The 17,120-nt window shown below is 39.5% G+C and overlaps 2 protein-coding genes across 5 annotated transcripts; both read left to right on the forward strand.

Moving 5' to 3' along the window:
• The first annotated feature begins 478 nt into the window (after window positions 1-478).
• hhatla (hedgehog acyltransferase like, a) lies at window positions 479-8,621 on the forward strand. Of its 4 annotated transcripts, none has more exons than XM_031306872.2 (13): window positions 479-698; window positions 1,889-2,015; window positions 3,317-3,384; window positions 3,508-3,621; window positions 4,101-4,121; window positions 4,365-4,559; window positions 4,929-5,138; window positions 5,817-5,988; window positions 6,156-6,300; window positions 6,420-6,455; window positions 6,564-6,765; window positions 6,881-7,022; window positions 7,349-8,621. In XM_031306872.2, exons 2-13 carry the CDS (start codon window positions 1,910-1,912, stop codon window positions 7,489-7,491), a joined length of 1,554 nt encoding a protein of 517 aa, XP_031162732.1. In that variant the 5' UTR covers window positions 479-698; window positions 1,889-1,909; the 3' UTR covers window positions 7,492-8,621. The 4 variants fall into 4 exon arrangements, with proteins under 4 accessions (XP_031162732.1, XP_031162733.1, XP_035861366.1 ...); XM_036005473.1 differs by having other exon boundaries at window positions 494-698; window positions 4,101-4,116; window positions 4,370-4,559; XM_031306873.2 differs by lacking the exon at window positions 4,101-4,121.
• A 2,555-nt stretch (window positions 8,622-11,176) lies between these two features.
• Window positions 11,177-16,035, forward strand: LOC116055101 (kelch-like protein 40a). The gene is made up of 6 exons (XM_031306882.2): window positions 11,177-12,492; window positions 12,614-12,774; window positions 13,368-13,475; window positions 14,091-14,276; window positions 14,533-14,682; window positions 15,525-16,035. Exons 1-6 carry the CDS (start codon window positions 11,371-11,373, stop codon window positions 15,634-15,636), a joined length of 1,839 nt encoding a protein of 612 aa, XP_031162742.1. The 5' UTR covers window positions 11,177-11,370; the 3' UTR covers window positions 15,637-16,035.
• Window positions 16,036-17,120: the final 1,085 nt, after the last annotated feature.

Genomic DNA, 17,120 nt, shown 5'->3' on the forward strand with positions numbered 1-17,120 from the left:
AAACTATAGAGAAAAAAATCACCAGATTCCTTAGATATTTTCGTGACTTTATAATGGGTAGCCTATGATCTGATACCGCATAATTAATACAAAAAAACACTTCATGAAAAAAACTTAAGTATAGGCTAATTGCTTGTCGCCGGCAATATGTCATATGTCTATATTCTGTGATATCCACATACAGGCTATATGAGATTTTCTTCAGTTTATTTTTTCTTTATAGGCTAGTTGCACTTCTTCTCAAGTCTAATGCATTATAGTTTTTGACTGGAGGATCATCAGAGGTATGTCCCTCTGATCATGTCTGGCATACTATGTTGTTATTGATTGATGCAACTGCTTTTCTCCTCATTTTTACCCATTGTCCCAGAGTGGTTTTGCGCTCCAATCTGATGGGCTCGCTGCGGACCCCCCCTCACTGCGGTGCAGTAGTGAGGATAAATATATCCCCCTCCACCTCCTCCTCCTCCTTCTCCTCTCCCTCCTCCTCCACCTTTCGTTTAGTCCGCAACATCCTGACTGGCCGAGGCTGGTGATCGCAGGCAGCGGCAGCGGCAAGCCCCCACAAGACGGATGAATTAGAAAACCTGCTGTAACCACCGCCACCCCCTTTTCTTTTCTTTTATTCATTATTTATATTGAAGAGTCGGTCTGTAAACACTGCTGCCCTCATCTTGACAGTGTGAAGCGGATATAAGGTTAGTAAAAACAAGTCTGTTTTATTTGTATATAGGGTTAAATATAAGAGTAAGCATAACAATCAAAGCAAAACGCCTGTGTGTTATCTGCTCTGTATGCATGGAGCAGTGAAACAGTAAATCAGTATTTGTCTGCAGGACGCTGGGGTCCTGCTTAACCATGGTAACATCTTGGCATGGACAGGACTTGTTAGTCCAACTCCTTTAACTTCAACTCAGAGTGTGTGACATGAGCCTGACACACACATATATATACACACACACACACACACACACACACACACACACACACACACACACACACACACACACAACCAGGTACAAGTGCGTTATTCTCCACTGGAAAGTAACTGTTTATCTGTTTTCCTACTCTGATGTACCATTCTTGGTCATTCCAGTCAGTGCTAATTATTCTGTGAAGTGAATCCCCAGCGCCTCTCAGATAACATAGCACTGCAGCTGCCCTGCTGTACAGCAGACCAACTGCAAGGGCTATAATAGGAAGAAGAGGTAGGGTTGCGCAGCTGACGATGTTGATTCCGAGGAGCCAGAGCTCTGCAGTACTATTTAAGTCACTGCCCTGTCGATCTTAAAGGCTTATTAGTAAAATGTCACCTCCTTAAAACACCTTGGTCTGTATCAGTCATGAAGAACCTGTGTTGATGCATGTTGGCACATGCTGTGTTACATTTAATCAACATGAGTTTTTGTGGGTGTATAGTGTTTTTGTGTACAGGCATTAGACTGTTTTTCCACTGGGCTTAATTGTAAAATCATTTCTAAGGGAATCCATATGAATGGTACTCATGACTAAAGTGAACAATCTACAGTAATACAGTAGTATATACTGTTTATAGGCCAAAACCTTTTGTGTTCTGTCCTCTTTTTAGTAATTTTTTTTTTATTGCTACGCCCAACCAGTATTTCTGAGACAACACCGTCAAGGTGCTGATGTCTGAGCCCTTACTAAAACTTAACAGTTTCCTTCAGAATAATAAGTGACATCTAAAAAAAAAAAGAAAAGAAAAGAAAAGAAAAAATGGTTCAATAAACCTTTGTAAACCCCTTACTCACATTTTCACAATCATCCATTGCTGGTTTCAGATGTGTCTGTTTTTTTCTTCATACTCGTACCGTTTGCCTTCAGTCAGGTTTAATACTGTTTTGCTGACTGCTTTTCAACCCGTTAGGTTTCCATAGACAGATTCACTATGGGGATCAAGGCTGCCCTCCCCAGATATGAGCTGTATCTCTACACAGCTGTACTCGCCGGGGCCTTGATATGGGCAGGCAGTTGGATAGCTGAAGCTTCAAGTGGTGAGTGCACGACATGTCAAGTGAAGTCCAAAGCACATACAATAACACAATTCTAGAGTTTACTGATGTTCACTGAAGTCCATTCATATTTATTGGAGCTGGAGAAAATTGACACATTTTGAGCAGCTTTCGTTCCAACTTTATGAGCAAAAAAAAACACTCAACACACAGTCAACACTTTCAGTCAGAATAAATCTCACTGAAAAATCACTTAACATGTTACAATGGGAATTTAATATTAACATGTGCTTCAAAAAACAAGACCCCTACCCATGACACTGCTCTATTTAACTCAAAACTGCACATTTAGCAGACTAAAAGAGACCCAACTCCCCCTCCGCCTCCCCCTCCCCTCCCCTAAGGATTTCCAGCATGTTCCTATTAACATGAAGACAATTTAAAGATGGTCCAATTACTTTCTAATTATTTTCCTGATGGAGATATTTCAGACTAAGACTCAATTGCACTGAGTCAACTAATACCAAACAGTTCATCCCGAAATACTGCCAAATGTTTGCATGTATTCAGAAAGTAAAATGCTTAACTATCATCTTAACACACTGATCTGAATGGAGTGTAACCTGGTGAATGGTACAGATTGGCCAGGGCAGAGTCATGTTGTCATCATTTTGTCTCAATTCTCTTGAACTGGTCATTTTTGGCTGCTCAGTCTATGGGCATTTATACTGCTCAGGTCTGCATGCTACAGTAGCACTGTATACCCATAATAGAAGCTTGGCTGTGTTCCCAGAAGTAAGAGGCTTTCCCTGACTGACCCCTCACATTTTTGATATCCTTTTTCATGTCCATTAGTGTAATCGGGCAAACCTGGAGGAGCTACTGTGCGGGTGCATTTGTTGCCGTGTACTGAATGTCTCAACATCACTGTCATGATTCTGATTATTATCACACTTATTTTTATTATATTTATTATTATCATTTCCGTGTCAACGTTTTTATGCAGTGAACTAATCTCCTACAACCAGATTATGACCGTATGAGTGTAGATGTCAGCCTCAAAAATAGAAAGCTTTGCATTATGTAATATTTGATGTTATCAGATGAACTGAATGTGCTCTCACACTTTAAATTCACTGTGAATGATCTGCCAATTAAGCCAAAGCTGTTAAAATTTTCCTCAAAATGCTTATTTAAAAAATCCTCAGTGTTACAAAACCAAGCTTCCCAAAATCTGGATTTTGCACTCTCTAAATCTAGAAGCTCAACCAAGAAGACCCAACATCTTATTGATTAAACACTACATTTTGTTTGGTGAATATCCTGTTTTCTTCTTTATTCAGAGAATGTAAACAGAAAGGCCTTCAAAGAAAGTGTGAAACCAGGATGGCATTACTTTGGCAGGAAAATGGTAAATTTCTCATATATAATCCCCTTTGTGTATCTCATTGTGTTCTATAATTGGATTTACTGATGCAAGGTGTCAAAAGAGAGTGGTTGGCGTGTGTTACCAATGCATCTTCCTTTGCCACAGGATGTTGCAGACTTCGAATGGATGATGTGGTTCTCTACATTCCGCAATCATATTCTTTTTGCTCTCACCGGTCACGTTATCTTTGCGAAAATATTCACCCTGCTCGCTCCAAAGGTGCGTACATGTGAATGAATGTCCATTAGCACTCTAATCTGATTGCATACAGGTATAATGGCATGTCTCTTATTATGTGTATATTATGTATCTATTTATTGTGTATATATACATATGTGTATGTTTGGGTGTGTTTGAACTCAAGCTTTGCTCCAATAAAGACCATGCACCAAATTTAATTTGATATGTGGTGTAAACATATTAAATGCTAAGCTACATTGTGAACAGTAGGCCTTGGGCTGTACAAGTAATTCAATCATGTTCAGTTTAATTCTATTCTATTCTATTGAGCAAAATACAATTTGTCACACTGTATATTTGTACCCCAAGGTCTAACACATAATTGATGCTTCAGCATGAGTTGCATGCTGTCTGTTGAGTGCACCAGTTATTCTTTCCTGTGAATACTTTTGACATATTTAAAACAGTTCAGTGTGTTTTAAACATGTTTTCTGTTTTGTACCATGCTTACAATGAAGATTGGCATACATGGATGTAAGGTAACATTAATAAACTTATGCATTGTATAACATTTGTCACGAGTTTCATTCAAACCATTAATACATGAACAGAAGAGTTGATGTTCTTTTTATTTAATTTAACTTTTCCATCCTAAAGTATATCCATGGTTGTAGATGCAACAGTGTTGTAACGCCATTCTGCATGTGTGTTGCATTAAGTCATGAATAGTACAATAGTCCCGTCATGATGTCACACTGACGCTGGCCCCTCTTTACCCACAGCACAGATCCTTGATCTTTGGTGTCTACGGTGGTTTGGCAGTCCTGATCACGATGGGCTGGACCTTCATGGCTCTGGTTCTGTCTCACTGCATCATACTCTACAGCGTCGCCCTGGTAAAGATGAAATGGTTGTGCTTTGTGGCCGGCCTTACCACGCTGGCCTCCCTCAAGCTGGAGCCCTATAACTCCTGGCAGGTGAGTGGGTGTTTCCAGGTTCAAACCTCAAATCAGAGGACAGGCTCTTCCATGCCTTAGATGCATAAACACTGAACGCGGGAGCGCCTGAATGTGATAAGACTTTATTATATATGTACGGTAATGACAAAATGGTAACATAAGTAATTACATAATATAAGATGATTTCCTTCTACTTATTCTTCTACTTTTATTGTAATGATAATGTTAACAATAGTAATATATAATTGAGAACAAGGTGAGGGCATATTGTTGTAAAGTCTTTCTTTCAATGTGCAACAGTCAAGCCAAATACGGGGTAGCCTAGAGATATTGTCCATACGCAAATCGATGATGTGTGAGGCTCAGAATGAGTGACTCCTTCTTCAGGAATCCTTGGTGACCGGCTCTTTTGACCTGCAAGACATCCTGTTCTATGGAGGCTGCGGCTTCAGCATCATGCGCTGTATGAGCTTTGCTTTGGAGAACTGTGAGAAAAAAGACGGAAACTACACATTCTCTGACCTGCTGAGATACAACTTCTACCTCCCCTTCTTCTTCTTTGGACCTATCATGACTTTCGACAGGTTCCATGCCCAGGTGAGAATATTAACAGAAAGTGATGGGGGAAAAAAATTTGTAAAAGTGAAAAGTGAGCAGCCATCTGAAATTTGACAGTTAGTTATTAAGCCATCACTTATCACGAGTGCACGTTGTACTCGAAGACTCCTTAAGGCTCATGTAATACCCACACATAATGCCATGTGTTTGTATAACTCAGTTTAAAGCCACAGGTACAGACAGAAAACAAAGACTTCAGGCATATGAACACTTTTATTAAAATGACTTTCCACACATACAGGATGTATGGAGTTTTATGATCTGAACAATAATAATAATACAGTTTATTTATATAGCACAATTCATGCATAAAATGCAATACAAAGTGCTTAACATAGAAACACATAATCAAAACATTTATGATAAGACAATAAAGACATCAAATTAAAACAGCAGAAAAAGACAAGATACAGCAACCATCAGCTGAAAACACTTCAGGAGAAAGCAATGGTAAAAAGATGCGTCTTAAGACTTTGTTTGCAGTAATGCTGTGTTTTAATCGAGTGTACAGTATGTGCCCATTCTAAATCCTTTTTAAGATATTTTTTTGTGTGGTCCCAATCTGGTTAAACATCTGCTGAGATGCTGGGATGATCATAATAATTTTACAAAACAATGACGGCTTGTTCACAAAACAGAATGTTTTAAATTCCACAGGTGAACAACACCCAGCTGACCCGCAAGGACAGGGAGATGTGGAACATCACCACCAAGGCTTTGGTGCATCTGGGAGTTATTCTGGTGGTGGATGTCTTCTTCCACTACCTCTACATTCTGACAATCCCCAATGACATGAAGCTGGTCACCAAGCTTTCTGACTGGTGTCTGGGTGAGTTAGATTTATGTTTCCACACATGTTTTGATGTGGCTGTGGTCATTATGACCTGCTCACATCATATTTACTTAAGGGCTAAGCATTATGTGCTTTATCAAACATGATCATCTACCACTCTATTAGAAGATGATTTATTAATATTTCCGCGTGTACCTTTGCAGCTGGTCTGGCTTATTCCAACCTGGTTTATGACTGGGTGAAAGCCGCCATGATGTTTGGTGTCATCAACACCGTGGCAACACTGGACCACCTGGACCCTCCTCAGCCTCCCAAGTGTATCACCATGCTCTATGTCTTCGCTGAGACGTACGTATGACTTGACTTGTGTGCAATCTTAAGAAATAATTGTGTTTCTTTGTTGACCATGCTAAACCTTGAAATTGTGTAAAACATTTACATGGAAAATGTCTTTTGTCTTTTTTTAGACACTTTGACAGAGGCATCAATGACTGGCTGTGCAAGTGAGTGTTTGAGTTTAGAATCATGGGTTTAAATGACAGAAACCACAGCATAATATGGAGGATGATTTTGGTTCTTCATTAAGGTGAATTTGAGTTGTATTGTTGCAGGTACGTTTATGACTATATTGGCGGGGATCACGATCAAATCTTTAAGGAGCTCCTGGCAACCGTCTGCACCTTCGCTATCACCACCTTGTGGCTGGGCCCGTGTGAGCTGGTTTACATCTGGTCCTTTTTCAATTGCTTTGGCCTCAACTTTGAGCTGTGGGTGGCCAAGATCTTCTCCCTTCCGCCATTGTCTACCATAGAGGTGAGAAACATTAAGATAAACAATCACTCTTTTAAACCCACAGTCAATATATGGAATTGTGCTATGTGTCATTTTGTGCCATGTCCCTTAATGCACCTGTGTCCACTGCATCTAGCGTGTGATGGGTGAAGCCATGTCACGCAGGATCCGGGGTGTGTTCAATGCTGCCAACTTCTGGACCATTGTACTCTACAACGTTCTCGCCCTCAACAATTTGGAGTTTGCCAAACTAGTGGGAAGACGACTGATTTTCAAAGGTGGGGAACAACAAGGGTGTATTATATAAAACCAAACTAAGGTTCTTTTGTCAGTTCTAGTCAAAGCGAGAACAACTTAGACAGACATCAAAAAGCGACAGAATCTCAAGGGGCGCCGTCCTCCAGATATCACATCTTCTTTGTTGCTTTCTTTCACATAGAATAAAAGTATGATAACAGCAGAGCATTGGCAAACTTAGAGGTTGTTCATCTACAGCTGAACATCTACTCCGAACACAATATGAAGAAAGCTTTAAACTCATACTGTCTTCTCCTTTTTTCCCCTTCACTTCCTCTTTCTATCCTTCTTTGTGTTTTTCTTCCAGGGTTTCCTCTGTCCTCCCTCTCAGTGTTACTTGTGACCTACTGTGGCGTGCAGCTGGTAAAGGAAAGGGAGAGACAACAAGCCCTGCTGGACGATCCGGAGCCAGTGAAGCCAGTAGATGGGGGCAAAGAAAAAGCAGAATAAACAGGGAGAAAATAACTGACTGTCACAGACTTCACGGTCAACAGTCCCCTCACATTGTTCCATCAACGGCCTTGTGAACTGTACCTAACCAGACTGTAACAGCCAGTCATCACCTGTATTGTTCACAAGCCTGTGTTTTTGCTTTTGTTTGTCAGAAGCAAGGCAATGTTTTGAACTGTGAAATATCCTCAAGTGCACTTGCTGTGGATAATCGCCACATCCTTTGGCACAAATCCACCGATGGTGCATTTTGCATTTGTATTTTATCTGAACAAAAGATTGTTTAACAAATGATACCTAATAGTATATTATTAATAGTAAGACATACAGTATTGTAAAGGAACAACTACTTTGCTCTGCGTGGTTGTCTCCTGTGTTCATTTTTGATTCTTCTCAGATTTGGACATTCTTCCTTTTTTATAATCATTGTCAATATGATTATTTTTCGTGAGATGGTGTCTTAATTTTGCCTTAGATCATAATCATTACAATGTTTAACCCTACTAAAAGGGTTAAAACAGTTGAAATCAGGGTGCCACATAAAAAGTGCAATGAAGATAATAAACAAAGGGTGCTGTGGAGGTCCTCCACATAACTTGCAGCTGATTGTAATGCAAATTTGCTCTAATGTCACTAAGCAATTATACAAGTCGCAATGTATAGGATAGTCTACTTTAAAGTTGAGGGAGAATGTATTAGATCTCTTGTAATGCTGAAAAATTGAATGTAGTTCAACCGTCCAGAGAACTACAGCTTTACTCCACTACCAGGCGACTACTGTATGTGTGACATTTTCCCTCCAACCTCTTACACATGATCCAGGCCCATCCGCTCTCTATGAAAGGCAATAGGCCCTTAAGCGAATATGGGTCACTCTTATCTTGCCTGTCACCAAAACCTGCTGTCTGGCTACAGTGCAGCAGGCAGAGAGAGAATAAGTTTATACCTTTTCTCATTGTAGGGTTTTTATTCAAAGGTGTTCAAATGTTTGACTTGAAATAAAGTTTAGTTTCATCCAAAAGTGGCAAAAGTATAAGCTTGTTTTGTTGCAGTACAGAGATGAGACTAAAATGAGTGTATTGTTGTTTCCTTGGATGGGTAAGCACAGCCTGCATTAAAAAATGTTAACAGTATAATTGTGTTTAAATCAATGGAAATGCTTTAATAGGTTACTAGTAACACCGTGTTGGGTTTTATTTGTATGAAAGTAAAACAACCACAACAAGATGGCCCAGTATGACCAAAGCTGATCATTGACTGCAATTAATACATGCATGATAAAAAACATGTAGGTTCACCCACACATTAGATCTTTTCTCAGGACTGTGTGGGTGTGTACCATCTGAACCATTGACACCGCCCTCACTCTCCAGTAGGGTAGGACAATATACACCTTCACCATAATCCTTTTTCATGTTGACATGTCACAAAAGCACAGGTGTAAATAATAATATTAATGATGGCTAAATTCAGTTTTTGGTATTGTGTATGCTGGTTCACACTGGGTCACTGGGAACAGTTAAATGTTATAAGTGTTGTGCTTTTCCTACTATGACAAGTCAAAATGTCTGCTGTGAAAAAGCCCTATTCTTATAAGTGCTTGTGTTTGGTGACATCATGTAATTTCCAGCAACTTGAGCAGAGAACTAATCTGCCAGAATAATAATAATAAAAAAAAAGTGTGTGGGTTTACAATGCTTTTAATATACAGTATTTGTATCCTCTCATCTATTGTTTTTTTTCCCTCTTATATTAAAGAATATTTCAGGCATGGACACTATACTTGTGTTTGGGAAATAATTTACAGTCTGTGTATGTATGAGTGAAAGTGGTGGACTTAATCTTCCACAAATTCTTCTTGTTTCCCCACTAGATTTGGTGTCTATCTCATTTTCAGCCAATAGGTGCCAGTGTTGTTTATCACATATATCTCTGGATCGAATGATTATGTACAAGTGTTTACACAAATTCCACATACTGCACCCAATATAATGTGTGAACATGTCTCATAATAATTAATTCCATGTGAATAATGAGAACAATTTGACTTGCTATCTGGAAGATGATTCATTTGATAATAAACCATGTTGTGTGAACCTGGTGTTAAACAATTACACAATTAATGTTTACTTCAATGTTTAATTACATGTGTTGGAACTGACATTTTCATCCATTTTTATGTTTAAAAAAAATAAATGTAAGAAGGACTCTCTGGTGATATAAATAGAAGGGCATATCACTTGTTAAATAGTGAAGTGATAAAGTGTGTCACTTGCTGTGTTAGTAACCTGAGGAAGGTGTTGTGCCCATGCTTAGTGTGTTTTTTGTTCTAAAGCACGAGTTTATGCTATTTTCAGTCAGGAGAGTTTTAACATGCTAATTTTCCAAGAACAACACTATAAACTATATACTACAATATGCACTATATACTGTCCTGTACAGTGCACAGCATAAATGAGTACACCCATGCTAAATTTGACTAAAAAGAGGAATAAAAAAATCATCTTTTGGAAATTGAACTTAATGCCTTAATTAAAAAAATGAGGAAAAATCCAACCTTTAAGGACACCAATGTCCTTGGTGAATGAATAATGTATCGTAAATAAATAAATGTTTTTCCTTAAAATACAGGGAGCATAAGTGAGTACACCCCTATGTTAAATTCTCATAGAGGCAGGCAGATTTTTATTTTTAAAGGCCAGTTATTTCATGAATCCAGGGTACTATGCATCCTGATAAAGTTCCCTTGGCCTTTGGAATTAAAATAGCCCCACATCATCACATACCCTTCACCATACCTAGAGATTGACATGGGGTACTTTCCATAAAATCATCTCTCTATCATCTCTTTATCAGGATGCATAGTATCCAGAATACTATGCATCCTGATAAAGTTCCCTTGGCCTTTGGAATTAAAATAGACCCACATCATCACATACCCTTCACCATACCTAGAGATTGGCATGTTTTTATGTCGGTTAGCCTAATAGCTAGTTTGATTTGCATTGAGAGATGATTTTATGGAAAGTACCCCATGCCGATCTCTAGGTATGGTGAAGGGTATGTGATGATGTCGGGCTATTTTAATTCCAAAGGCCAAGGGAACTTTATCAGGATGCATAGTACCCTGGATCCATGAAATAACTGGCCTTGCCTCGGCCTGGCTCTATGGGAATTTAACATAGAGGTGTACTCACTTATGCTCCCTGTATTTTAAGGAAGAACATCTATTTATTTACGATACATTATTCATTAACAAAGAAAATTGGTGTCCTTAAAGGTTGGCTTTTTCCTCATTTTTTTAATTAAGACATTAAGTTCAATTTCCAAAAGATGATTTTTTATTCCTCTTTTTAGTCAAATTTAGCATGGGTGTACTCACTTATGCTGTGCACTGTACCTCCACTTATGTACATGCAATATGATAAACTGCTCAGTGTCAGTGTAGCCAGTGTATTTACTTTTACTATACAAGTCATTATTGGATTTCTGAGAAAAAAATATACTTTTAAACAGTGTGTTAGAAACTATCAAAGTAATAGAGCCAGTCAGACCGTCTGGTGAGAGTTCCTGCTGGATTTAACATGCTGACACCCCTGTGCTTAGTCACTCAGCTGTTTGTGGGGGTCTGTGTGGTGCAGGAGTGGATAGGTCCACCAAAATGGATTCCTCAGCTTTGTGAGGGTCCTGTCTATAAATACCCATGAGTTACAGAGTGACTGACGGCCAGGGACAGCTGCAGCCACCAGCCAACCAACCAACCCGTGGAGACTGTCCACAGTGATCTGAGCAGCCCTGTGTACCCTGACAGTCCTGCTCTGTTGTGGGGAGTGAGTAGGGTGCCCACGGAACCCAACCAGGACAAGAAGACAGAACAAAATGGCTGCCATGACTATAGACCCGATAGAGCAGCCTCGGATGTACCAACAGACCCTGCTTCAGGACGGACTGTGTGACCTCTTAGAGAATGACAAGTTCGTGGACTGTGTACTCAAAATTCAGGACCAGAAGTTCCCCTGCCACCGCTTGGTTTTGGCCGCCAGCAGCCCTTTCTTCAAGGCCATGTTCCTGTCTGACCTGGAGGAAAGCAAGAAGAGTGAGATTGTCCTCAAAGATGTGGAGCCAGGTGTTATGGGGATGATCTTGCGCTACTTGTACACCTCTGACATTAATCTGACAGAACAGAACGTCCAGGATATCTTCATTGTTGCTAACATGTACCAGATCCCCTCCATCTTCTCTGTATGTGTGTCCTACCTCCAAGAGAAGCTGGTGCTGGGAAACTGCTTGGCGATCTTCAGGCTGGGACTTCTGCTGGATTGTCCCAGGCTTACTCTGATTGCTAGAGAGTTCATCTGCGAACGCTACCACGTCGTTGTCAGGGACCCGGATTTCCTGCAGCTGGGCCCGAGCGAACTGGCCATCATTATCACCTCTGACGCCCTCAACATTGAGCGGGAGGAGCTGGTGTTTGAATCTCTGATGGACTGGGTCAGACATGATGAGACAAACCGCGTTAAGGACCTGCCAGAGCTGTTGCACTGCATCCGTTTCAGGCTCATACCTGTGAATTACTTCAAAGAGAAAGTAGAGTGTCACCAGTACCTTCGGTTCAGCCAGGACATAAAGAAGGAGCTGGATCTCGTCAGGGATGCTCACAGGGGTTGTCTCCCGAAGCCCAGGAAGCCCAGCAGTGACGAGGCAAAGAAGGGAGAAGGAAGTGAGGATGAGGACGATGAGGAGGAGGGGTACTTGCCTGGAATACTCAACAACAACCCTCGCTTTGGGATGTTTGAGCTGGACCTGATACTTATGATCAGTGTCACAGGGACTGTGGCCTATGACCCGGTAGGAAACGAATGCTTTGTGGTCTCAGAGTCCACAGAAATTCCCAAGAACCACTGCAGCCTTGTGACCAAGGAGAACCAGGTGTTTGTTGTCGGAGGACTTCTTTACAACGAGGAGGACAAAGACGAACCATTCAGCTCTTACTTCCTGCAGGTAGTGTGTGAGTCATGACGGCCATCAGTGGCTCTTTGTAACCTAAAAACACATCACTTATCTTTTAATGTCTCTTCCTTGTGCCTCTCAGTTCCTCACATATCATTGTTTTCATCCCCAGTTTGACCCAGTAAGTTCAGAGTGGTTAGGGATGCCGTCACAACCCAACCCTCGATGTTTGTTTGGCCTGGCTGAAGCTGAAAACTCCATCTTTGTTGTTGGAGGAAAGGAACTAAAGGACGGCGAGCGTGTCCTGGACTCAGTCATCATCTATGACAGACAGTGAGTGTGGATACCAAATTTAACCTTACTAATGATTTGTTTTGTATTCATTATCTAAATTAAAACACTATTGCGCTATTGCAAGGCATGTCTTTTCTGAAAATGTATTCTATTGATCACTAATCAAGTCTAATTTTAAATGAAAGTCAGAAATTCTCATTAGATGTCATGACGTGTACAACCATCACTCTCATAGTCACATTAAAGACATTACATATATGTTTGATAGATATAGCAATTGATATAAAATGCCACATGAAAGTTACTTTCCTGTGAAAACCATGTATCTCCAAAATGTCATGAAAAACGGCCTGTTTTCAGCTTTGTGACAATGCAGTTTTTAGCTAGTTCATTGATTTATTAAGTCTAAAAAGTTGGAGAATTTCTCAACTTTTAACATAGCCATTCAGTTTATCTGAAAAATCAGCAAATTTGAGATACATTTTTTTCAGTTTTAGTTGGACCACAGCTTGGCTTCTTGAATTCCTTAGCATCTCCATCATTTTTTGAATTGTTACTGTATAAGTCTGCAGATTCAGTGTTATCATCTATAGGATCAATTCATGATGATGTATCATTATTTTTGTACACAGGTCATTCAAATGGGGAGAGTCTGACCCTCTGCCTTATGAAGTGTATGGCCATGGAACCGTATCACACAAAGGTCTTGTCTACGTCATTGGAGGAAAGTCTCAAAGCAAGTATGTGGTACTCTATCATTTGATTACACCTCAATGTTGTATTTTCACACTGTGGGTCCATTTATAAATACCTGTACAGTATGAAATGTACAGTTTTTGACAGTGCCATCATATTGGCAACCAAATCCTTGAGGTATCATCATTTATTCTGTACAACTCTATTACTCATTTTGTAACAGTATCACTAGAATGTCACAGAGAGTATGACATTTAACAACTAAACCAATCAGTATTTACTCCAGCGATTAAGTATTGTACTTCGTTAAATATGGGTACTCACAAGAGAAAGATTTAAAAAAAAAAAAAAAAAAAGTCAAAATCGAGGCAGCAGAGCCTGAGATATCCTGACCTTTAGTCTCTAGTATGGTTCAAGTTTCAAAAATGCTGGATTTTTATACAATTTTATTATACCCTCCCTACCTCCTAAATGTCCCTTCTTTTGAACTCCACACCTCCATTTAATGACATCATCAGGGTTATTTCTTCCCACAGAAAACATTATACAACTGTGTAACTTAAAGGCTGAGTAGTTCTCCTTGTGGCAGGTCAACTGAACTTCATGTATAAAATTAGTGGAGAACCCATTTAACACACTGTATTAAATGGTTCATGCAGGAAATGCATGAGAAGAGTCTGTGTCTACAACCCCACTAAGTTTGAGTGGAAGGACCTGGCTCCTCTGAAGACGGCCCGCTCCCTGTTTGGTATCACCGTCCACAAAGACCAGATCTTCGTAGTGACAGGGGTCACAGACGAAGGCCTCACCAGCTCTGTGGAGGTCTACAACATTGCCACCAACAAGTGAGACAGCTGATTTTTCTATATTACCCGCTTCATCTCATCGTTATGAGGTAAAGCATCTGTCCACAGATGTGGAATGACTCATTGAGTGTGAAGAGTAGATCATTAGGTCATAAAATAGCACTTGTTGCACTGCTGTGGGCATCATACAGTAATATAGCAACGCATTTAACCCCATCATCACTTCTTTGTGTGTGTGTGTGTGTGTGTGTGTGTGTGCGTATGTATGGGGGGGGGGGGGGTTATTGTGCTCCAGCTGGTCTGAGTTCACAGAGTTCCCTCAGGAGCGCAGCTCTCTCAATCTGATCTCGATGGGAGGTTTCCTGTACGCTGTGGGGGGCTTTGCCATGATGCCCAGTGAAACCAGTGAGGAGCCCGTCCCAACAGAGATGACTGACATCTGGAGGTGAGAGCCCCCTTCACTTGCACAGTACACATGATGAGTAATTATATTGTGATCACAGTAGCTGTAATAAAAACAAGTTTTACTAAGAGATTTCATCCTACATGTAAAATGACATAGTACTGCCCTGATTTGGCCAGTTATGTTTGAAATGAACAAGTTTGAAAAATTCAAAAATTGCCCAAAGGATAAGCACAGGTTTAATGAATAACCTTCAAGGATAAGTCCAGGGATATTCTCTGTTTTTTCGAATTGTTAACCAATCCTATTAACCAAAACAAACAATTAATTGACACAGACAAGTATTACCTGTTGGCCATAGCTTATTCCTCTGTGCCAAAGAGGAAGCTCCTTTCAAACTTGAGCACCAAATGCATATTAATCCGCAGATGAAAATAGATGCCCAAAATTCACTATTATCTCTTGTAAGTAATCGTTTTCTAAAAACTACAGCGCCCATCTGTTTTAGGAAATTACAGAGTCTTTTTAGAAAGTAAAACGATGATCTGTTTTAAAGTTTTACATCTTTAATGGGGACAAATGGGCTTGGGCCTGAGTGCCACAGACAAGGTAAATTATTGGTGGTTTAGATCTTTTCCTGAGATTGGTTGACAATAAGAAAAATATAGAATAACACCAAACTTAAAATATGAGAAAATACCTGAGAAGAAATAATCACTGACTACAAAAATTAACTTCCTATACTTCTTTCCCTATACTTACACTAACATCCGAAAGGCCCTCTCAAGTCAAATCAAACGCACTGAGATTGAATATTTATTACTGTATGCTGTCTAATGATGCTATAAGGGCACCAAACACTGACATATTTATGTTTCCCACAGATATGATGAGTCAGACACGTGCTGGAATGGGATTTTGCGAGAGATTAGCTATGCAGAGGGATCCACTATTCTTTCAGTGCGTCTCAACACTCTGCGCCTCACCAAGTTATAACTGAACTGAGCTCTTGGTGCCATGAGCTTAATGGTGTAACATTAGCATTGAAGTGAATGATTGTACTCATGATGGACATTGGCCCAAAATTGGTTTAGGGTATAGAATGTTTCACAGTAACAATTGAATTTGATCTCTGAAGATGAAAAGTGTTATGAAATCAGCAACAAATTGTTTTACCTTGTGTTTTACAGCAGGGGGAGACAGATACATGTTAAGTCTAAATGAGGCTAGATGTGAAGGACATGAGTTAGAATATCACACCAAATGTATTTTATAAAAAGTTAAAATGTTGATTTGTACATCTGTTTTTTGTTGTTATATTATTTCATTATTTCAAGTTTCTTTAATACCTGTTTGCTTTATTTTAAGGAGAAATAAAGGTAATGGTTGACTATATTGCTTTGAGTGGCATATCTCACTTTTAGTTGAAGGCCTGTCCACAGCGCAAACGGTTTTATCTTCATTTGACATTTTGTTCAATAACATCTTTACAGGTGCTCCCACATACTGTACAGTACACCATATTTACACAAAATGTACATGGCAACAAATAGGATACACTTTAGTGACATTATGAAAATATGAAAATAGCATGAGCGAGTGGCATTTAAATGTAAACATCGATTTCCAGTTGACACCTGAGCACTATAAGTCATCATCACAAAACACATCATAAACAATTTTTTTTAGCCGTATTTACAATTTCACATTGTATACAATAACTGTGTGTGACAATTAGTCTGAGGTACTTTCAGTTAGATTTAGTTCAGTCTCAGTTTTACACACACTGGTACAACAGGAAGGGGCACTAAAGTAAACATCAAACTCCAACATTACTCCCACATGAAATGTGACACTGCCGCTGCCTGTACATATTAATGTCTAAAAAATTTTTCTTTTCTTTTTTTTGAGCGGGAGGTGGCATCAAATAAATGTTTGAAAACATCATTAAACACAGAGATATAACATCTATCATGCATTATGGCATTACACTTGATACATCCTATTACATCAAACAAGACTAAGAATCTACAGTCGAGCTAGCATCAGTGTGAGACAGCTGCTTTGAGTATAAGGCCAGCATGCTAATATGTTCACAATGAAAATGCTTTAGAGTGTATATATGTTTAACATGTTCACCATCTTAGTGTATTAGCATGCTAGCATTTGCTAATTAGTACTATACTCAAAGTATAGGCTAATGAGAATGCCATTAGTGTTGCAGTCACTAGTCATAAATCAAAGTATTGATGACAATGCTAAATGAAAAAGTTAAACGTCTTTTGTGTAGGATTTAGGGGCATCTAGCGGTGAGGTTGCAGATTGCAACTGAAACTTCTCCCATGTGCCAAGCATGTAGGAGGCCGACACGAAAACGCTTCACAATCACCAAAGTCATTAAGATTCATCTACTTGGAACAATGAATGTCTGTAAAACATGTTGTGCAAATCCATCTTGTAGATAATGACATATTTCACTA

Source organism: Sander lucioperca, chromosome 9, assembly GCF_008315115.2.
Source record: "Sander lucioperca isolate FBNREF2018 chromosome 9, SLUC_FBN_1.2, whole genome shotgun sequence".
Classification (NCBI taxonomy): domain Eukaryota; kingdom Metazoa; phylum Chordata; class Actinopteri; order Perciformes; family Percidae; genus Sander; species Sander lucioperca.

Excerpts from the sequence above, each read along its gene's own strand:
- hhatla (XM_031306872.2), top strand. The coding sequence starts at position 1,910 with ATGGGGATCAAGGCTGCCCTCCCCAGATATGAGCTGTATCTCTACACA. Across the intron at positions 3,385-3,507 it reads ATTACTTTGGCAGGAAAATG|GATGTTGCAGACTTCGAATG; the intron begins GTAAATTTCTCA and ends CCTTTGCCACAG. Across the intron at positions 5,989-6,155 it reads GCTTTCTGACTGGTGTCTGG|CTGGTCTGGCTTATTCCAAC; the intron begins GTGAGTTAGATT and ends GTACCTTTGCAG.
- LOC116055101 (XM_031306882.2), top strand. The coding sequence starts at position 11,371 with ATGGCTGCCATGACTATAGACCCGATAGAGCAGCCTCGGATGTACCAA. Across the intron at positions 12,775-13,367 it reads GTCATCATCTATGACAGACA|GTCATTCAAATGGGGAGAGT; the intron begins GTGAGTGTGGAT and ends TTTTGTACACAG. Across the intron at positions 14,277-14,532 it reads TACAACATTGCCACCAACAA|CTGGTCTGAGTTCACAGAGT; the intron begins GTGAGACAGCTG and ends ATTGTGCTCCAG.